This window comes from Falco punctatus, assembly GCF_963210335.1.
Source record: "Falco punctatus genome assembly, chromosome: 2".
Taxonomy (NCBI): domain Eukaryota; kingdom Metazoa; phylum Chordata; class Aves; order Falconiformes; family Falconidae; genus Falco; species Falco punctatus.
This window is the reverse complement of record NC_137581.1, coordinates 12,267,771-12,290,026: the sequence shown is the minus strand read 5'-3', so window position 1 is coordinate 12,290,026 and position 22,256 is coordinate 12,267,771. Positions and strand designations below refer to the sequence as shown.

The 22,256-nt window shown below is 43.6% G+C and overlaps 2 protein-coding genes across 2 annotated transcripts in view; both read left to right on the top strand.

The window, feature by feature from the left end:
* LOC308058973 (transmembrane 4 L6 family member 1-like) overlaps nucleotides 1-8,018 on the top strand; it is a 34,651-nt gene extending 26,633 nt beyond the window's left edge. Inside the window, exons 4-6 of the mRNA XM_080375640.1 lie at nucleotides 1,397-1,542; nucleotides 2,284-2,470; nucleotides 2,996-8,018. Coding sequence (XP_080231766.1) covers nucleotides 1,397-1,542; nucleotides 2,284-2,470; nucleotides 2,996-3,016 — 354 coding nt within the window. The 3' untranslated portion in view covers nucleotides 3,017-8,018. The remainder of the gene's footprint in view (nucleotides 1-1,396; nucleotides 1,543-2,283; nucleotides 2,471-2,995) is intronic.
* Nucleotides 8,019-8,108: 90 nt separating this feature from the next.
* On the top strand, nucleotides 8,109-20,488 carry LOC308058975 (high affinity choline transporter 1-like). The gene is made up of 8 exons (XM_080375642.1): nucleotides 8,109-10,040; nucleotides 11,057-11,170; nucleotides 12,747-12,902; nucleotides 13,397-13,545; nucleotides 14,055-14,198; nucleotides 15,046-15,199; nucleotides 16,095-16,312; nucleotides 16,750-20,488. Exons 1-8 carry the CDS (start codon nucleotides 9,863-9,865, stop codon nucleotides 17,269-17,271), a joined length of 1,635 nt encoding a protein of 544 aa, XP_080231768.1. The 5' UTR covers nucleotides 8,109-9,862; the 3' UTR covers nucleotides 17,272-20,488.
* Nucleotides 20,489-22,256: the final 1,768 nt, after the last annotated feature.

Here is a 22,256-nt window from a genome sequence, read left to right as displayed (position 1 = left end):
CAGGGAAATGTGAGGCCTGAGGTACCTGGCTTCACACCCAAGTCATGGGTAGGAGTGTTTCCCACGTGCTTCCTCAGCCGTGCCTCTGCCCTGAACCCGTGGCGGTCTTGCTGCCTTGGCCCTAGCCCAGGTCTCCTCCTGGCTCTCTCAGTCTGCTCCAGAGCTTCTTTTCTCTCTCCTTCTTGGCAGAATTGTGAACAACCACAAGCACTGACTCTTAACAAGACTAGTGGGAAGCCTGTCCCAGATATAACACCTGTAGCACCCTCCTGAGATTCTTGTTTCTATACACAAACAGCAACCAGCTACACCCTATCCATGGAAAGAAAGCTACCCCAAAACAGGGCAAAGGTATCATCTGGGCCTGTTTAGCCTGGAGAAGATAAGACTGAAGGGGGATCTTCTCAATGTCTACAAATACCTTAAGGGCGAGTGTCAGGAGGACAGGGCCAGGCTCTTTTCAGTGGAGCCCAGCGACAGGACAAGGGGAATGGGCACAAACTGCATCACAGAGAGCTCCACCTGAATATGAGGAAGAACTTTGTTACCCTGAGGGTGACAGAGCCCTGGCACAGGCTGCCCAGAGATGGTGTGGGGTCTCCTGCTCTGGAGACATTCAGAACCCACTTGGGTGAGACTGTGCAACCTGCTCTAGGTGACCCTGCTTTAGCAGGGGTTGGACAAGATGATCTCCAGAGGTCCCTTCCACCCCTGACCAATCTGCTGTTCTGTGATTCTGTTTCTGTGGGAATGGCCAAAGTAAGATGTATACTACATTACACAGAATTCAAAATCACTGCTGGTTCGCTGCCACCACACGCAGCACAATTAGACAATTAGATTTCTCAACACATGCAGTGGTAACCACATGTCATGCTGTTGCAAAATGAAGGAAAGCAGCAATAAGAAAGGCTCTTTTGCATTCTTCATCAATTAGCAAAAAAAAACATTGCATCTTCTGTTGCTTTCATACCTGGTTTGGTAGTTGCTTGCTAGTTTCTGTTGGTACAATGGCTGAGAAAAGCAGTCTTGGTGAAGAGCTGGAAATGCCAAGACACATGATATGGACCACATCAAGCCAATACTGGCTTCATATTGGCTCTTTGAAAGAAGACCCAACAGATTTTTCATAGTTGATGGATCAAGTATAAAACTCTGAATAAGTAAAACTCTGGGTTCTAAAAGCAAATACAGTCTGAAATCCTTTAACACCTAGGATAGATGCAACGGTCAGAAAAAGTCAAGTATTCTTTATTCCCACAAATACCATTCTATTATTATGAGTTTCAGCATACAGTAAGAAACAGATAAAGATAATTCCTTCCCATTCACTGTAAGCTTTCCGTGTTATTCAAGCATCTCTGCGTGCAATGTTTGAAGGCCTTTTCCCTTTCAGATGCTGGTGTCAGTGGTTCTGGCTGTGCTGGGATTCCTGGGAGGAGTGTATTGTGTGGTCATCTCCTCGCTGGGGCTGATTGGGGGCCCTCTGTGTGACACAGGTGATGGAGAATACCTCTACCCTTTCAGGAATGACACCCTGGAGTGAGTATGATTTACAGGCTCCTCCAGCTTTGCTTTCCCTAATCCCACCACCTGGACTGTTCCAAAGTGAACTGATGGTCACCCTGCCTAAGCCTCAGTTCACATTTCTCTGAGTAGCATGTTCCAGCTGGTCATCCCTTTGACCAAGGAATAATCCTTGGGCAAACTGCCAGAGTTTCTTCTGTTGTGCTGGTCAGCAGCCCCTTGTGCGAGTTGCACCATGCTTTCAAAAGGCTGCTGAGCTGTGACTCCCACCAAAGTCAAAAGGAAATGTTTGATAAACATGCCACCTTAATCTGTTAAATCATGAATTGTGTCTACCTACTTCTGAAAAGCAAAGCCAAAATCTCTGAATCTTTATTAACCTTGGCAACCATGCTCTTCAAGCCGGAGCTGGAGATAATGGATGGACTGGGCTGAGATACCACAGCAGGAACGGAGAATATGGAGACACATTTTAAAAACACTATGGACCCTTCCTTTTAGTTATTAACACTGCCATAAAACAAAAGGAAGATTCTTGTGCATGCAACAAAGTACAGATGTGGCTCTCTTCCCTAGTCATCAATTGCACCTCTGAAAAGGGAATTCTGAAGATAATTACCAGCTTTTAACAATTATAATAGGATTTGAGACTCACTTTGTGCAATCAAGTTCAGAAAATGTAATGCCAGAAAACACAGAAAGCATTCTCAAATTTTTATTTTCTAACACATCGCCAATTATTTTTCTCTATCACAGAGACAATTACTTGTTCAACCAGACAACATGGAACATTTGCAAAGAACCTGAAAACATCATCCTTTGGAATATTATCCTCTTCTCTATTCTCCTGGCCATTGGTGTGATTGAAGCTATTCTTTGCTTTATTCAAGTAATCAATGGACTTATTGGCTTCATATGTGGCACATGTATGAGGAAAAGAAAGGTTGGTATGCAGTAAAAGATACCAGAGTGCTTTATGTGCTTACTGCTTTTATTTTTCAGGCACTGGTAACTGTACATGAGCAGTTCTGCACAACTCCTGCATGAGCTCCTCTGGGAAGCTGAGGCAGAGCAGATGCATTTGCACACTGTGTCTCTCTGCACCTCATTGTAGCCAGGGATAACCTGGTCCTCAGATACTTCAAAACAATGGACCAGCGTGACGTGTTGATGTACTCAGTTGCATGGCTGTCTCCTATTCCACAAGCCTTTTTAGTAAGGTCATATGGCATCTCAGCATCTGTAAGTGAGAGAGATGAGAAGTAGAGGTGTTTTTAATTGGTCAACAGTAGTAAAAATGTCATTTTACAAAATGGAAGAATACCTCTGTCAGCTTTCATTTGTCTTCACTGCTTCCTTTTCACTGTTTTGGTTTTTTTTGGTTTTTTTTTTGTACAAGATGCTTGCAGTAAGTCTGCTATATCCCCCTGGAATATTAATTAATGATCTTTCATTCATTGTCTTTCAGACAAATATTTCTGGAATGTGATCTACAGGGAATGCCAGGACAAGCCCCAAGCTGCTGATTCACATACAATAAGGATAATGAACTGTGCTGTATTTATGGGGGGATGATAAACAAAACCCAAAATATTCAGGAGTTTCATGGGGCAAAACGATTTTTTTCATAAAGAAATCAGGGTGGAAAACAGCTAGATCGTTTAGATCTGAGACTCCAAAATTTCATCTCTCTAAATATGCCTGCTAAATGTCAGGTACTAGCAAAAACATTGATCCGTCTGGTCCTGCCTGCTATACTTGTGCATGAAACACAACAGTCCCCAGAGAAAAGCTCACCACTTGCCCTCTTGTGTATATGGGAAAGTGAACTGTTGTTAATGTATACATTTATCAGCTGCACGAAGCAGGTACTCCCTGGCTGGATTTAAATAACCTCCTGTCCTCCAATAAAACCTACTGTGAGCTCACCTGTCTGCTCCTATTAACCTGCAAACTGGGTGCTCCCAGGTATAAATTAAGATGTGCAGAGAATCTATCAAGCGGTGTTTGCAACACAACAGAGTCAACTGAAGCACATGGTTTTCAGTCTCCTTCAGCCACCCTGGAGCCAAATCCCCTTGTGCCGGCGCAGTTGCTTGCTGTCATGTTTGACAAAGTCTAGCACACTTCTAAATCAGTTCTTCAGGAAATCGGAAAGATGTGGAAGCCCTGGAGGAGCATTTGGTCGACATAGACGGTAGGGTTTGGAGCAAGAGTTTAGAATTGTCTGCTTTAACAAAATGGTGGAGACCCTCACCACCAATTTTGCCCTCACAAGACTACATTTTCCACACAGGTCTGTAGGGCTGTTGTAGAATGGATCACATGGACAATGCAATTAACTGGTAAAAATAAATATTACATTGATACAGGTAGTAATTATGTGCAACTTACTAACAAATAAGAGATACAATCTGAAAGGCAAAAAATTGCATCAGTCTTAGTGTTACAGCAACAGTAGTCCCAACCAAGAACTGCATAATTCTTCATCATCACTCAAGATCAAGCCCTTGATGCTAAAGTCCATGACTGGCAAATTTCATAAATCCCATCATTTCAGTGACTTCCTCAAAGGTTAATTCTTGGACATGCCACTGACTTCCCTGAGTCAGCCAAACTGTAATACAATCTTTATCCATCCTGAATGCATCTATGCAGTTACAAAATTCTGAATATATTTAAAGCACTTGGAGTCTGTTTTTCAAAGAGAGGCATTTATGGTTTCTCAGTCAAAAGTTGTTCATATTTCTGCATTGTAGCACAGGAGCAAGTTGCTTGAACACAGTTATTGCAGACACACATTGCTGTTTGCGCTGTCCTCTAAATGCAGCACACAACATGCTTTGTATAAATGTCCCCTTTTTACAAAATGGGGAAGAAAATATCAGTTGCAGTAGGTGCAGAGCACATGTAAAATTTGTTGGAGCATAGCTTCACCCCTAGAAGCAGATTTGACCTATGAAGCTTAAAAGCACCTTCTCTAAAAAAACACATAAGACTTGTCAGTTTTCAGTCATGGCTATGTGCATCCAAACCTGCCAGGTGGGTTAAAAAGCTCATGTTCACTGTCAGCAGTGAAGCCTGGGCCGTGCTGCCATATAAAGCAGAGATCAAAATAAAGCTGATTCAACCAGGAAGAGTCAAGGAGGCAGCTAGAAGGATAATCAGCATGTAGTCAGGTGGAGAGAGATTCCATCAGCAGAGGGGCTCTATGAGCTCCTCACAGTCCCTAAATATCAGCCCTACCCTCATCCTTTAGTTCTGTTTCCCTGAGTATTATCTCTACGATAAAGCCTGATCGGGCTGTGCCAGCACAGGGAGAGGGAGAGGTACCCGCTGGCACACACCACCTCCAGCACCGAAAAATACATGTGCTGTACTGCTGGCATCTGCTTGTTCCAAGCTGTCCTGCCCTGGGGATGTTTAGTGCCGTCTGTGTGCTTAGGGGCACACCCTCTGTCCTGCCAGCTGGGCACTCACTGGCCTCACTGATCTGTGTCAATATTAAATATTGTTATTCTGAAGTTCTTTTCTGGCTTGATTTCTGTGACCTAAAAGGCTTGTGACTTCAAACTAGCTCCAGTAGGAAGAGACATGGAATAACACAGAAAATTTAACTCTAAATTGTCTAACTTGAACTGCCGAAAAAAGAGTCTTTTCTGGGGTAGGCATCAAGCTACGTGGTCCGTGGAGGGAGGCAGCCTTCCCCCAGACCACACTGAAAGGGATGTCTAAGGCAGGTGGGAGGCATTGTCTCCATGGGCAAGACCCAGTTGTCCCCCCCTAAACAGGAGCATCTGGTGCCATTTGAAGTGCAGCAAAGCATCCTGCTCGACCTCCAGATGCCACACCAGGTGGCAAGGGTCTCCCACATGTCCTCTGTCACACCTGAGAGCTGCTCACAGATGTCTAGTGACCCAAGTACCTCAGCTGGGGCTAGCAACACAGAGGGGTGTGTGGCCAAAGCAAACACCTGCCTCTTGCTAACACAAGGATGCTAAAAATTCATTTAGTCAAGATACATAAAGGTGGTTAAAATTAGGTGAAATCACTTCACCTCATTGTTTTTTGGATGCCCTGAATCACCTTTTACATGAGTCAAAGCCTGACTTTTCAGAAGTGTCACCAGACCCTCCTCCAGCACGTTGCAACGGTGGCAGCTCCTCACACCGAGCACTGCAGGGACACCTGTAAACCCAGGCTTTTCTGGTGGGCAAGGCTTCAGAAGAAAATGACTACGTAATACTAATAATAATTTTGATTTGGACGGAGAGTTGGCTTGACTGAAGATAAAATACCGTGTTTCATAACGGGGATTACTACAGATTTAAAGTTGGGGTTTTCTTTTCCAAAATTGAAAGAATTATTTCAGGGAAATCTCCTAACAAAGGAAAAGAAACATTTTGTCTCTGAAATGTATTGTACACATGAAGAAAACCAAGAAACTCATAATATTCTTCTATATCTATCTTTTACCTCTATTAATTTTCTATCTATCTATCTATCTACCTACCTACCTGTCTATCAATGCCTTCTCTGTATCTCTCACTCTTAAATAACTAATGGTCAAAAACTCACACAGGCATAATAACATGTTTTTATTATTTTAAATAGTTATTATATTAATTAATAAATTAATATTATTTTATTATATTACTCACTGTTCAATCCTACACAGTCTTTTATAGAAGGAGTAAAAGGATGTTACTTTCTAATCAAATTCTCCCTCTGTCTTCTACATTTGAACACATGCAGGAGATCAGCCACATGCAAATCTGTGTTGGTTGGAAGAGAAAAAAATGTTTCTGGGATTGACTTGGGATAGGAATAAAACTTTAGACCAAGGACACCATCTGAAAAATTGTAAATGTTTAGAGACCAACGGCCCAGTGTTTCAGCTGCCGGCATCAAGGACGTGATTCAAATACCTGGGCTGGAAACCACAGACTAGTTCCTACCATCTCATTTCAACAGGAACTGTCAGATCATTTTGATGCAAATAGCTCAGATGCCTTAGGCCCCAGTGCTCGGTTTTTCTTGGCACGAAGAGCAAAGCAAACCAGTGAGAGGCTGGTCCCCGCAGACCTCCCTGTGCCACAGCCCTGTGTCCCTCCTCCCAGCGAGTTCCTCGCAGGCAACCACCTCTTTGCAAACAAACTTTAAAAAAATCCCAAAGAAAATTAAGAAAAAAAAGAAAAAAGAAAAAAGAAAAAAGAAAAAAGAAAAAAGAAAAAAGAAAAAAGAAAAAAGAAAAAAACCTTTCCAGATTCCCAGATTACTTTATGTAATTTTGTACAGAGCACAACCTCTATGGGCTTGTCCCTTTCCAGAGGAGTGAGAGGGGACACTTCAGAAATGCCCTTCCCTGGGGACCCCCCTCATGGCTATGCAGCCGATGGGCCACAGAGGGCCATCTAAGGCTCAGCATCAATAACGCAGCATATCTAACCCAGAAAGGCAGGGCAAGGGCTTTATCCTCGGCACAGAGATCACTGTTTTGTCCATCTTTATCTCCTCCTGTCAGTTAGCTTCAAAGCAGAATAGCTGTAAGTGCTCACTACAGTGCAGATCAATTCCACCATAGATAGAAAAATTCCTTGGTACCTAGCACTCCTCGCTTTCTTCCAGGCACTCCTCTATTTTTATCAGCCACCCACGTCAGAGTTTGTTCCATCAAGGTCAAGTGATAAGAAAAATGTAAGGGCTCAGCTGAGTATCCCCCAAATAGATACTCAGAAACATTGGAGATAGACCAGAATATCCTGGCTGCTGTTCCAGAAAGGGCACATCTCCCACAGGGGCTCTGAAACGTCTGCTTGCCCATGTGGACATCTCAGAGGCTTTAGGACATCTCTGGTGGCACCAGCCATCTCTACCAGAGCATCTGAATCAAGCCCTGAAATGTCTACTGGGTACAGCAACACCGATCTTAAAAGAAGCCCTGAGTCCAGCAAACTGAGATGTGCCCTTGTCCCATCCTGCCTCACAGGACCTAAAATAGGTCAGTGAATCACCCCCTAAAACTGCATATTTCTCCCCACAAGTCACACAGGGAGCTTGAAGTGAACAACTCAGCAGCTGGCACCCAAAGCTGCTGCCCTCCATCATGAGCGGGAAGGTGAAGCCCACCTCAAACATCTCCATTAGTGAGATTTCTGGGTTTTTTCCAGTAAAACAAATGCATCAGCTGAGAGTCATCTAATGGCAAAAGAGCACAACAGCAGACTCGGTGAGGAATTGGTCTTCTTGGTATAACCTCATGCTTTTACAATCCCTCCATGCACTGTGTATCATCAAAACCACTCCAGCTTCAGATGAACCGCCTCACAGCTACTTTTTCCTCTATGTCTCCTTCATCCCATCGGATCATATTTTCACTTACATTTTTTCTTACCAACCACATCTGCCTTCCATCCCTCTGGGTCTTTAAATGAAGTTTCCCTGCAGATTTTTATGCCTGCCACTTTTTATGGGTTTGTTTGGGTTTTTTTCAAGAGACGATAACAAGCAGAGTCAGTCCAGACATTCTCTTCAGCTATCAAAGAATCACTTCAAATCTCAATTTGGACATGTCGAATTTAGTTGACCCCCACATGAAGGATGCAACGCCAGGTCTTTCCTCCCAGTAGCACCTGGCTGCAGAGAGGGCTGAGCCCTGGTTCTGGGCATCTTCAGCCACGTGCACGTTCAACGCTATTCCACTCCTGCTGGGGAAAGAGGCTGCAAAACATCTGCTCATAGAAAAAAGCTTAGTGTGTGAATGTGCGTAAACTGCACTTTAAGTTTTTGAAACACCCTGTTTAGAGCAAGGCAGGCAGCCCAGAGAAACCAGTGGCTCCATTGTCACTGACAGCTGCGGTTTCTGTGACTTTGTAGCACAAAGTAAGGTGGAAGGTGGAAGGCAGTGTTTCTAACTACCGCCCAGAAAATGTGCCTTTCAAATGCACAGTGTCCCTCTTTGTACGTGAATAACTGGGTCAGAGTTAAAACTCCTTACTCAGTCAAAATAGCATTTGATTATAAATATAAAGGAATATTTCTCCTAAGGCAGGATAAATAATTATCTGGTTGTCAGACTTTTTCATCTTTTTAACTTTCCCTTTTTTTAATAAACTGCTTACAAAGTCTTCCCACCAGATCACTGCATATCTTACTGAAACCCTTATTTTCCCTGTACAGAGGTGTCACAGAAAACATGGGACTCCTGCACTTCTCCCCTGTTTTTCCCACAGCCATCACTCATGTGCCTGTGTGTTCTTACCATGTCCTGCCCGTGGGACATTGCTTAACCTGCACCACTGTCATTTCCATGCACAGCTACTCCTAGCTGTCTGCAGGAGATGGCACACTGCATTAAACCTTTCTAAAGATTTGGGCTCTCAAACTGCTGCTCAGTGCATCCGTGGCGAAGAAATCCACTCCACAGATGAACTCGAGTATCCAGGAAAAGTGCCCTAGATAGAGCAGTTTTTACACAAAACTGGTTATGAAGACTCATACTTGGATAGATGAAAAAGATTTACAGGGCAACTAAAAAGATACTGGTACGGCAACTGTATAGTAAATATAACTGACTTAATTTCTCAACACACATATGAGTTTTTCTCAGAATTGTGTCTGTTTACAAGGAGCTTCACAGACATTGAAACAAAGCCTGTATCTTTCCTGTAGCTTTATTGCAGAGTTTAACGAGACCTTGCTCTCCTGCCTGTTTCCAGCAGTGAAATGATAACACACTTGCTTTGAGTATCAGCACGCTGTTCCTTCCATCAGTCAGTGGTAAATCTTCTTCTACTCAGTTTATTTTGATGATTATTGTGGGTTTAGTTCAGTCAACTTTAAACAGACAAATTCTTAGCCCTATCTTCTGCGTTAGCCTTGTGCCTGGAACCTGGAGAAATACAGATTATTTTCATACCATTGCATATCAAACAAAATACAACATTCCTCCTCCTTTAAGCCAAACTAGTATTACCCCTCACATCAGTGCTCCATTGCTCTCATCAGCACTAATTCCTACCTTCTTAATCTCTGCTCCCCAGAAAAATAAGATTGGATATCTTCTGAGGAAGGGGGAAAACTGAATAATTGCCAGTAGTCCTCCGAAGATAGAGGTTCTCCATCCAGTTCTCAGGACTTTGGGTTTATGGCTCTGTTTCTCACTGCATCTTTCCTTGCAAAGCATAGCAAACTAATACTTAGCAGTTTCTTTACAAGGCGGCACTATTTTCTCTGATTTTTTTTTTCTTTTTTTTTTTTCTGATTGTGGACTTGATCAAAGAATATTATCATCACGCCATTAATCCTCTCTATGCTCTAAATTAAGTGACAGAAAATGGCTTTAAATATACCAGGCTTAGTATCTTTGAGCGTGTTTTTTATGTTAACTTTAGCTACTGGAATCTGGGCTTCTTGGAAGAGCAAGAAGGACCAACAGAACAGAAACGCAACTGAAATGGCCATAGTTGGAGGCAGGAATATAAATGTTTTCATTGGATTGTTTACTGCAACAGGTAAGTTTTCTTAAAAGGCTTTTTAAAATTCTCCTTAAAACACATGCATTACATAGATCTGGGGGACTTTGCTTTCAAAGCAAGTGAACTCCTTTAATGTGAGGGCAGATTTTACCTAAGTGTGGCTTTAAAGGAGTATGGTTTCATGAATCATTTTGGGATGGATTCTTACAAACCTCTTCACACTGAGCAGAACCTAATGTTTATGTAGATTCTTTTAAATTAAAGAGATTAATTTAAGAGTTTAGTTAAGAGTTAAAGAGTTTAATTTAAGAGTGACTGAAGAATACGACATTTCATTAAGAAGGACTGTGGTCTTAATCTTGAACCAGCTTCTGTTATCCAGCATAACAGAAGAATTTTACTCCTGGAACAATCCAGTTCTGTGTGGACCAAGTTGCTACTCATGGTGAGCATTGGGCTCTCTCCTACAAAGAAAATGCCTCCCCACTGGCTTCTACCCTCTGCCTCCCTTTCCTCTCCCTGCTGCCTGGCATCATCTGAAATTTACTTCCCTGATGCATTTTTTGTGAAAGCTTCCCCAAGTGGTATTTGCCTGGCTAAGACACTTAAGCCCATGTTGTAGATTTGTATTCTGACAGCAGTGTCTGCTTGCCTTTTTTTTTTCTGAATGCCTATTTTCTTTGACTGTGGAAGTGATGCTTATGGAAGATGATCTATCAGTCACGGCAGAACAACAAAGGCAATGCTGTTTGCTCTAGCAAAATTCTTCCACTGAGAAAAATGGAATTAAATATTAGTATATTTCAAATTGCATCTAAATGTTTAAACGTTAAGATTTTCCATGCATACATAGATATTCTTTCTTGAACCTGGGAGATTATCTAGCGTGAGATCCTAATACTCTTACCTACCCTCAGCAGCCCATCTCACTATGGGAGAAAACTGTAAAGAAACTAGAAGTGTGATTAAATAATTGTATGAGAAAAAGGTTTACAAATACTGCTTGAGAATATGTGTTGCAATTCTTACTTTTTCATCTTCCACATTTACAGCTACCTGGGTCGGAGGAGCATATATCAATGGCACAGCTGAAATTGTCTACCTGCCTTCAAAAGGATTATTGTGGGTCCAGGCACCTGTGGGATTTGCCTTGTCCCTTGTTATTGGTAAATAATTCATGTAATCAGGACACATAAGATTAAAAAAAAATATTTGAGTATATTAAGATGCATAACAGAGTACAGAGTACATTTTAAAGGTGTTTTTGTTCCTTCAGTCTCCCATGGATCTAGAATAAGCATTTATAATGCTATCCTCTAAACTGAAACATAAGAAATTGGGGTAGCTTGGAGCTAGTATAGTTTTGCCTGCTTGGAGAAATTTATAGGACAAAAATCTTATCTGAGAATTTTAGAAGCATGTGGCTATGTGAATACTGTTTTTTTATCATGCCTCTTATTCCCAGACTATTGAGAGTATCAGTATCATTTTAACTTTTTCTTCAAAATTTTTGTGTGATGAAATAATACTACCTTGAGATTTCCACTAAAATCCTTTCTTCTGAGTAGTCTCAGGATGAATTTGTAGTGCATCCAGTTTGTCCCACTTTACAGCTGGTCACTATTTTGTTGAAAGTGAGCTAAGTTTGCAGTGTCCCATACCTAAATTGCCATTTCTAACTCCAAGAATTACTGGAGTTACGTTGAGGTTCAGCTGTCTTGCCAAGACCAAAGTTTCTTCCAGTCCACACCAAGTTATACCATAACTCTTGAGGGACGCAGAACGATTAAAGCAAGGAGACCTGTGCAGACCTTGCACAGGAATTTCTAAAAGAACAATAACCTTTATTCTCAAGTCAGAGAAAAGAGTCCAACTGACGTGAATATGAATCAGGCTTGGAAATATACCGCCAGCATTTCTTACGTGAGTAATTCTTACTAATGAAATTGAGAAATTGCAGGTCTGATCCTGCAATCTTTACTCAGGTCAGTAGTGCCCAGGCAAGCAGTCCTGTTGGCTTCAGGGTTAGGCACAATACATGTTCTTTGGTTTTAATGAGACAGCTGTACGTCTGAAGTCTAATATTTAGATGAAGGTGGGTGGGACTCAGCTCAACGCACAGATTAAAACAATATCGTTCTGGGAAGAGGCAATGAAGCCACTAAAATGAAAATGTAACCAGAAAAGGAAAGTATATCAACATGTTGCATCACACGGTCAAGGACAGAAGTTCATCTCTTTTTTTAGCCAAATATGAGTCTTCAATGCCTCACTCTGCCTACTGACATTTTCCACAGGAAGCATTTCAGAAAACTTTGTGTGGCAGGTTGGTAGGTTACTGGAGATGGAGAGAAGACTATATGTGGGTGTCCTCTAAGCTCAGTTCCTTTTACAGTTGCACAGGTATCTTATGCCATTTGGGGTGCCCTAGGGGGGTCCTACCTGGCCTCTAGTAGCAGTTCTGGAAAGATATAGGTCTGCCAAAAGTGGAGGGTCATATCTGTCAGTGGTAAGGAGTTGTTTTTTATAATCTGACACCTCTCAGATTGATGAAACCCCACATTTAGGCAAGTGAATTGAGGCTCCGGTGTCTGTCTGTCTGCACCATTCTCTAGGGTCCATTACGTACAAATTCCACACTCACTGTACAGGCCTGATACGCAAATACCACAGTATTCTTACATTTCTTTCCTGGAATATAATAAATGAAAAATTCTACCAAAATGTCATCACTTCTGATAGGTGGTTTCTTCTTTGTAAATCCAATGAGATCCAAGAATTACGTGACAGTGATGGATCCCCTTCAAGAAACTTATGGAAACATGATGGGAAGCTTACTCTTCATTCCACCCCTGCTAGGAGAGGTGTTCTGGTTTGCAGCTATCCTGGCATCCCTGGGTAAATACTTCTTTTGCTGTTATACTTGTTAAAGGTCATGTGGCACAGCTATCAGACTAAAATACGTATTTGGGAATTGTGTTGGACTAAGCTGTGGGAAATTGTGCTTCATGTCTCCTTTTGTGAGAGGAACACAAGTGTTTCTTATTTTTGGAAAATATGGTTTTAGGTTAAAAACAAATGACAGTAGTATATATTCATGGTATTGTAATAGAGAGGTCTGGCAATAGGAGTTAGCACCTTCCGCTTGCCTGTGGGACAGCAGGTGTAAAAAGGCAAAATGCCTTGGCAAAGGCCACGCAGCAAGGTAGCAGCAAGAGCAGAAAGTGAACATGGGCTCTCCTGAGTACTTGCTCTGCCTGCTCTCTGTGGAACGTGTGCTTCTCATACAGTGTGGTGTGCTGGCATTGAGGGAGTCACATATCCTTATTTATTCTGTATTCTGCACGTGTGGAATCTGTCTTAAAATACCTGACTGCTGTCTTTACCTGCAGGAGCAACAATGAGGGTCATCTTGGATATTGGGGGCTCTTTGGCCATCATCATCTCAGCATGCATTGTCATACTCTACACTCTGCTGGGAGGCCTCTACTCTGTTGCATACACAGATGTCATCCAGCTGGTTTTCATTACCCTCAGCCTGGCAAGTCCTGTGCATTTCTTTGTTACCAGTTTCCTAACTAAGGGAAAAAATCCTGCTCTTCTTTTCAGTATGTCTCAGACCAAAAGTAACTCCACCAATACTGGCCCTTGCCCTAGAGTTCCTCTTCAGAAGAGGTCTCCTGAACTCTCGTACAGTCCTTAGGCATTTCAGACAGTGCTCACACAAGCTATTGGCCTTTCTGGGTGAATGCAGCTGCTCACAGATAAGGTCTGCAGAACCTGTCCAGAACAATCTTGGCTGGAAAGGCGAGAGATCTGTCTACTGAGGGCACCAATTGACTGAATCACAGGCTCATGTTCCTTATGATGCCATGAACCAGAAACATAGATTTAGAGTAAGAAAGGGGGAGAAAGGAAGATTCAGTCTGGGTTTAATCTTATTTAACTCTGTGTTCTACATCTACCTTAATTTCAGTATCTGAATAGATTGTCCAAGAACAAGGACTCTGGGGAAACGGTGAACTATTTCTATTTCTATTTCTATCCTAGTGGGTCTGTATCCCCTTTGCCCTGGTCAACTCTGCAACGGAAAGTATTTATTACACTGCCACTCATCAAACTTACCAAGACCCTTGGATTGGGAAGATAGAAAAGCAGTATCTTGGAAGGTGGCTGGATGACTTCTTCTATCTGGTATGGAGTATTTCGTGGACAGATGGTTTGGAGAAGGGATTGTGCGGGGACTTTCTGTCTGGAAAACTTGTGGGTTCTTCCAGCCAGGAGCCCCATGTTGCCCAGTTGGCAGGGGCAGGATGATGTTTAGAACCTTCTCTCAGCCACCCCACAGCACTCTGAATGGACTGAGGAGATCCAGGGCTCAGCTGTAGGAAGGAAAGAAGCATGAGGGACACTCCACCCTTTGCCCATGTGAATAAATGTACCTCTTGAGTGAGACCATCCAGGCACTTAGTTCCTGGCACCTAACTGAGGCATTTCCTACCTTTTGAGAGGTTGATCTTACAGCCTCAATAGTGTGCTTTTAACATAATTTTGTAAAATGCCCTCTATTAAAAAAAAATAATATTAGAAGCCTGAGCTTGTTTGGTAAGGACAGAATCTTCTGATTTTATCTGATGAAATTTGTCTGCTAAGAAAGTGAAAATGGTGGTTTTATTTTTAATTTTAGATTATGCTCTAACTAAGTTTGGGTAAATTTTTTTACAAAAGTTGCATTCCTGAAAAACTTCTCTTTTCCTTCCTCTGTGCCTGTTTTACTATGCCTGCAACCTATTTTTTAGCTTTCTCAGCCTGCCAAACCATTAACTTCTTTTGATAAAAATTTCACATCCATCACAATAAAAACAAAGGAAAAGGACACCCTCAACCATAAGAAATATCATCCTCAATAGTTAAAGCTGGGTAACATTTATGCATTTGAAGTAAGAGTTTTATAACAGTAAAGATTATCATCCATCTGAACGGACAGAAGATGCCCTACAGCAGCCTGGTGGGTACCACTGGTAACATCTGAATGTTTCAGGTACTTGGGAGCATCCCATGGCAAACTTACTTCCAAAGAGTGCTCTCCACTGCCTCACCAGGACAGGCAAGGCTCATCTCCTACCTCTCTGGACTTGGGTGTTTTTCAATGGCCATCCCCTCTGTGCTCGTTGGTGCAGTTGCAGCATCAACAGGTAAAACTAATTGCTTTAAAATTATAAAATTAAAAAAAAAATAGTCTCAGAATAATGAACATATTTTTGTCAAAGGTGAATAAAATGGGAACCAACAAAGTCCTGATTTAGACTCCAAATTACCTAGTTCTGTGTACCTAAAATGTAGCCCTGGCCACCAAGCTAGGTAGTCTGTACAAGAAATGTGGAGCCCTCTGAGATTCAGTGCACAACTACTTAGAGACCTTTAAACAGTCCCAAGACCTGTTTAAACCTATTTCATTACCATGAATTGGCTTTTCATTGACGTTGTGTTGAGGAAAGATGAAGGCAGACACTGTAAAACCCTGTATAATCCTATTTTCCAAGAAGTGCTTCTGTTAATGCCTTCTGCATGTAAGATCCAACAATATTACTACAGATTGCTAAGGTTCTGAAGAAAATCTGCCTGAAGGAATGAAGAGGGTCAGTCCTGTAAACTCACAGCCCCCACCCAGGGGATCAGTCCTGTCTTAGCTGTGAGCAAGTATTAAAGAGCAGCCAGAGCACCAACCATTTAAAGAAATGAGTTGAACTCATTAATTCATCTGTCATGAGGGGCACCAGAGCAAAACTACCTTCTCCTCACAAGCAGGGTCTAGAAGGTTGACCTTTGTCTGGAAACACATGAAGCACAGCTATTTCTGTAGATGCTACGGGGGAAAAGGAGATCTTTGACCTAGTGAAAGCTGCAGCATGCTAAGGGGAATCACCAGAGATCATAAGAGAATCCAAAAAGTTAATCCAAGTCCTAAAATACCATGTGAGTCTCAGACCTTAGCCCTGCTGTGACTGGTCCTTGCGGAAAGGCAGCTTCAAAGACAGCAGAAACGTCAATGAAGGATTTGTTGTGACTTTTTCTTGTTCTGTTTTAAAGACTGGAATCAGACAAGCTATGGTCTTCCGAGTCCACACGAGAGAGGCGAATCGGCGATGATACTGCCACTTGTTTTATACTACCTCTGCCCAGCATACATCTCCATCGTTGGTTTGGGAGCCATCGCTGCTGCCTCAATGTCATCTGCAGATTCAGCTCTTCTCTCTGCTGGCTCCATGTTTGCTCACAATATCTACAGGAAAATCCTAAGGAAAAAGGTACTTGGTTACAGCATTCAGTAGTTTTGGTGTCAGGAAAGACTCTTTTGCTTTAGATCTAGTCTGCATGGTCTGCAATTATTGCTGTTTCCCCTTTAGCTGCTGAACTGAGTTCTGGAGCCAGAGCTTCAAACATAGGTCAAGGGTGTTCATATCCTTGGTCGGGATGCAAATACCCACACTGGTGAGCTTTGCTCTCTATAAAATGACTGGTATAGCTTTTGAACTAGGATACTGGTAGAAACAGTATTAAACCGTGACCCTTAACATTACAGAAGGCAGCTCCATCTCCAGGGGTGCCTGCCTTGGGCAGCTGCTGGTGGCAAGCACTGCCTGAAAGCAGCAAGGGCTCGGTGAGAATCAGCCCAGGGCAGGGCAGTACTGGTCACCCCGCTGGTAAATGACATGTCTGTAATGTTAGAATCTCTGTTTTACAGGCTACGGAGACAGAGGTCTTATGGGCCATGAGGACCTCCATGCTGCTGTTTGGGGCAGGGGCTGCCGGTCTGGCTTTTTACTCCAGCTCTGTCTATGACCTCTGGTTCCTCAGCGGGGAGCTGGTGTATGCCCTGCTCTTCCCCCAGCTCTGCTGTGCCCTCTTTGCTCCCAGCACCAACACCTACGGCTCAGCTGCCGGCTTCTTTGTTGGGCTCCTTCTGAGGCTGCTGGCAGGGGAGCCTGCCCTGAGCATCCCTCCTGTCATCTGCTACCCAGCCTGCTCCCTGGTGAACGGGACCTACAGTCAGATCTTCCCCTTTAAAACATTCATCATGCTTCTTACCTTGGGGATAATCATTGCTGTTTCGTACCTGGCTGCAGTTTTGTTTCAGAGAAACCTCCTTCCCCGCAGGTGGGATGTTTTTAATATCATGGGGGGAACCAGTACCCTCATCCCCCTGCAGCAGATGGAGAAACAGATGGGTTTGCCAACAGTTGCACTAGAAGAGAATCGTGATTAAATGTGGGCCCTCATTTGAAAGGTCACGGTGCATTTAGCAATTAGAGTATGGCACAAAAGGCATCGCTCTTCCCTTTGCTTTCTCCAGTAATGAATTATTTCAAGTCCTTGCAGAGTAATAAAGATGCACTCTGTTCATCCAAGGAGAATACGTGAGCTCAGAGTCTGCAGTGATTAAAGGTGTGTGGTGATGGAGCACGATCTTGTGGTAGTGACCATGGGGCATCTCAGGCCCCAACAGTGTTTGCTTCGGGGTGCCCCTGGTACCCCACTGGAAAGCAAAACTACAAATCATGCTCCAACATTTATGGCATTCTCAAGTCACATACTTTTCTCACCACAAAGGAGACAAATTCATGTGTAATTGATCAGGTATTCTTGATTTTAAAAAAAATAGGTGAGCAAACCTGTTCCCATTACAACAGCTAGAGCTTTAGCATAACCACCCCTGGGGAGCGCATCAGACTCACAAAACCACAGATCACTGAATGCAGTGCAACCACCACAGCAATCCAGCAGGAATATCAGTTCTGCACCATTCCTTGTATGCTTTACAAAGCTTTCCTTGATACCACAAAAACTTTTGCATATGCCTCTCCCCAGCCGCAGTCTCAGGTCACACAGCTGGCCTGGTGCCACGTGGCTGAGGAGAGGACATCCCTTCTCATATGACCTGGTAGGGCAGAAGCAGATGAGCAAGATGAAGCAACAGCCCTTCATTACTGGGTAAGAAAGTTTTACATAGCTATTATTTACAAAAACTCAATCAGCTGGAAAAATGGACATGACAGAGAGACTCTTGAATGAGTCTTCTCTAAAACACTTGGTTAAATCACTCCTGTGAAGGTGTTACCCAAGAACAGCAGTGGGATGGTGTGGGGCACATACCCAAACCGGTGCGTGAGAACTCAGAGAACTGTGATGGCAGAAGGATGCTGGAAACTGATCCTGAACCTGCCTGCAGGGGCATGAAATCCTGAGGGTAAGATCCCAAAAGTTTCAAGCCCACAGGCCTGTACAGAAAAGCCCCCGATGCCTTGATTGCATAAATTCTCAATGGGTCAGAAGAAAAACAACCCTGCTAACTAATGAGTTTGGTCTCTAGCCTGAAGTCTGATGGACCGAGACCATTCCACAGTGGAACAGGTAGTTAAGATGGGAGCTGGAATAGACTCAGAGGGATGCTGCAGTGATGGCTCATGGATGGCTGTCATTTTATAGTTCCCTTGGTAGCTGTGCAGTGGTTCCCCAGGGGTCAGTCACAATCCACCCACAACAACCAGCAGGATCTGCGTTCTCCGCAGCCCCTCCCCACAAAACCTTTACAAAGTGGGTTGTAGGAGCTGCTGTGCCTGGAAACACCTGGCACTGTGGAGAGGAGATATTTACTGACATAACAAAAATACCCTACAGCAGAGCAACCCTGACAGCCAACTGAGCTGCTGAGGGTGAAAACAATATGCTGCTCAGTGAATTGCTTCCAGCACATGCTGAACACCCCGCTGTGGACGCACAAGGTGAAAAACTCTGCTGGTGCCACCATGCGTGGCCACAGCAAGCTCAGTGAGGAGCCACATGTCACTGAACTGTATGTACCAAGGCGAGTGCAGTGGCTCAGGAAGAGGAATGGCAGCCCTAAGCTCTACATATGGCTTTGATGACTCTGCTGCCCGTGGGGAACATCCATCTCTTTTAAAATACCCATCCTCAGCAAGGTGGAGATTCTGCTCCTCATCAGAAAAAAATACAACTTTATGCTTTGCCTTAGCAGTAGTAAACACCTGGGCACCCTAAACTGCCCATGCACAGCATTCCTGTTGATATGTTTTGTTAAACCAAGACCAGAAATTCTTTTCTGCATCTCTAGAGACTGCCACGAAATATTAATTATAACATGTGTCTAGAAAAAGGAAAAACACCTGTTTTGAAAATCAAAAGCATTACCATTAACTATGCCCCAAGGCGGTCACCCACTGAGGCCATTCACACCCCAGTGATCTGAGTGGGAGCATGTGAGGTCATGCTTAGCTAAGGGAGACACCAAAGCAAGCTATCATTACCATAGCGCCCGAGGAGCTGGGCTCTTGTTAAATCACAGTTGCTGTATGCTGATTCCAGATTTAGGGGTGACCCAGTCCGGGAACCTCTACAGCCCTCTGTGTGGAGCAGACCGAAGCTGACACTTGCACAAGGGCCCAGACCTGCTGCATGGCCCGGACGAGAGTGAAATTCCAATGTCTTCATGTCAAGGTCAGCATCCCACTCACCGACCATCCCACCCAGCGGCTCTGAAAGGCAAATAACTACATCTGGAGATCTTTTCTCTGTGCTGCTGTGCCCAACTTCTCCTGCTGTTCCCCTGCAGAGTCCCAGATTTTGTCACTAAAGCCTTTCCATGCTCATGCTCTTGGCCTGGCGGGCAACAGATCCACAGCTTCCTGAGACAGTGTCGAAGGACAGCGCTCTGGGGTAGGACCTTGCTGAAGAGCATGACTGCCACCATCATGTCACCACCCAGCATCACCACAGAAAACTCTCAACAACTTCAGACAGGAAAGTCTTAGCACTGTAAGGGGTATCTGGCATATTCAGCAGAAACACTTTGCCCTTACCAAGCTTCTCTGAATTTTATACCACTAAAACATGCTCTGCTTCACGCGGAGAGATGAAAATGGCTAAGACACAATTACTGTAACTCTCCCGAATGTTTACCATTTTCCATTCTTTTATGACTCCCTCCTCAGAACATCCCCCAGCAAGCTTAAAACGAAAACATTCATCAAGGTCAGACAAAGTTTTGAAAGCAATTACGTGCAAGTAAAATAAATATAAAAGCAATTCTAGCCTATACTTAATGACAAAATGCCTAGCTGTTCCAGTCCAGCACACCCAAAGTCCTTGAGGTGTTGCCAGCATGGAGGATAATGGCCCAGCTCCCATGGAATCATTCTTCTCACAGGCTGCTGCCTCCAGTTCAGTATTCCTTTATTTTCCTTGCCCCCTCTTTATGAAAAATTTACTCAGGCACTGGAGGGCCCCAGTTTAGCTCTGCACCTGTGGATTTACCTCCTTTGCCCCTTAGATGTATCCATGAGGATGCCTCTGTACAGTTCCACTTTTCACTAACTTTCCGGCATTTTTTAGGTTAATAATACCATGCCTAATTAAAAAAAAAAAAAAAAAAAAAAAAAAAAAGAAAGAAAGAAAAAGAAACAAAAGACCTTCAATTTGGGAAGCATTTGGTTTGTAGTGAGCTCTCAGCATCTCATCAGATCCCCACCAGGCATCTTTGGATGTCTGGGTTATATAGATGAGGAAAAATAGGACATAATAGTTCTGAAGGGAAATCTGCATCTCTTCCCCTTTTCATTTATGCTCATTTTTAGGTTTTCCTAAATGTGTCCTCGCTAGAATAACAGCTGGCATCCAGCAAGAAAGCAAAGAAACACTTGCAGGCTTGCCAGACATTTTTAGCACTGTCAGGGAGATATTTCCACATGAGCTATGAGCTGCATGGGGCCAGGATGATCCTGTCATGGCCTCCACGCAAATGCTGTGCTCTCTGGCTTTACCCCCCATGCCACACACAAATCTTCCCTTATGTTTCCCAGACTTTACTACAACGCCTGCTGGAGAATACCTCAGCTCGCAGAGCTTTTTGGTCTTCTAATAACTTTTCCTGCTCTAGATCACCACTGACTTTTGTGTTCCTATAACACAGGAAGAACTGAAAGACATTAATCCCTCACAGCAGGACATCTGTAAATTTGGGAAAAAAGACAGCTTGCTTTGCTGATCCTTAAAACTTCAGGGTAACCCATCATCCCCAGGGATGGGAATGCTCCTGCATGGCTTTCTCTGCCCCTCAGGTAAGGGCCAGGATCATCTTTGTGACTGGACTTTGGGCCATCTGGAATAATCAAAAGGAGAACAATGTGAACTGGAGTAAGGTTTCCATTATCAGACACAAAAGCATGAACACCCCAAATGACATATAGCTGAAGTTTTCCTCAAGTTTACTAGAAGATGTCTTCCTTCAACATTAAACCACCCCAAGAACACGGTATTTTGTTCCAATTCTTTGGCAAAGTGGCCAAATGGTTGTGTTGTGGGTTTTTTTTTAAATCTTTTGGCAGGCCTCCTGAAGTAATATAGGATGTGCCATGGCAGAGGTGTTAATTTCCCTCCTTCCTTCCTCATTTCCCTTCCACCAGCTCTCTTAGCTGACCCCGGGGGTACTGTGGCACAAGTTAGACTTTGCAAATCTACCTTAGGCAACTCACCTGACTCACTCGTGTTTTACTTTCCCAGCCCCTTGGAGAGAGACAGCATTCTAATTGACACCAAGAAGGATTTTGAGATCTTTGGAAGAACGTTGTTATACATGATGAACACTCTTTTTGCACAAGTTGAGAACTTCTGTTCATCGTTGGAGGGCAATTGTGCCAGCCAGTTTCATTCACAGCACTGGACCGGTGGAGGTTATTTAATCCTTACTTTTGACACTGCCCCTAACAAAATCCTCACAGGCAAACTGGTGAAGTGCAGGTTAGATAAACGGACAGTGAGGTGGACTGAGAAGTGACTGAACTGCCAGGATCAGGGGGCTGTGAACCACAGCACGAGGTCCAGCTGGATGCCAGTCACTAGTGGTGTACTCCAGGGACTGATGCTGGGTCCACTCCTGTTTAGTGTCTTCATCAACGGCCTCAGCGCTGGGGCACAGCGCACGCTCAGTGAGTTTGCAGGTAATACAAAGCAAGAAGTGGCTGATACAGTAGGTGGGTGTGCTGCCATCCACAGGAACCTGGACAGTCTGGAGAAAGGGGTTGGCAGGAACCTCACGAAGTTCTGCAAAGTGCAAAGTCCTGCACCTGGGGATGAACAACCCCAGGCACCGCGACAGGCTGGTGGCCGAGCCAGAGATGTGTCCTTGTGAGAAAAAAAAAATATCCAACAGCCTTCTGGGCTGCATCAGGTGGTGAC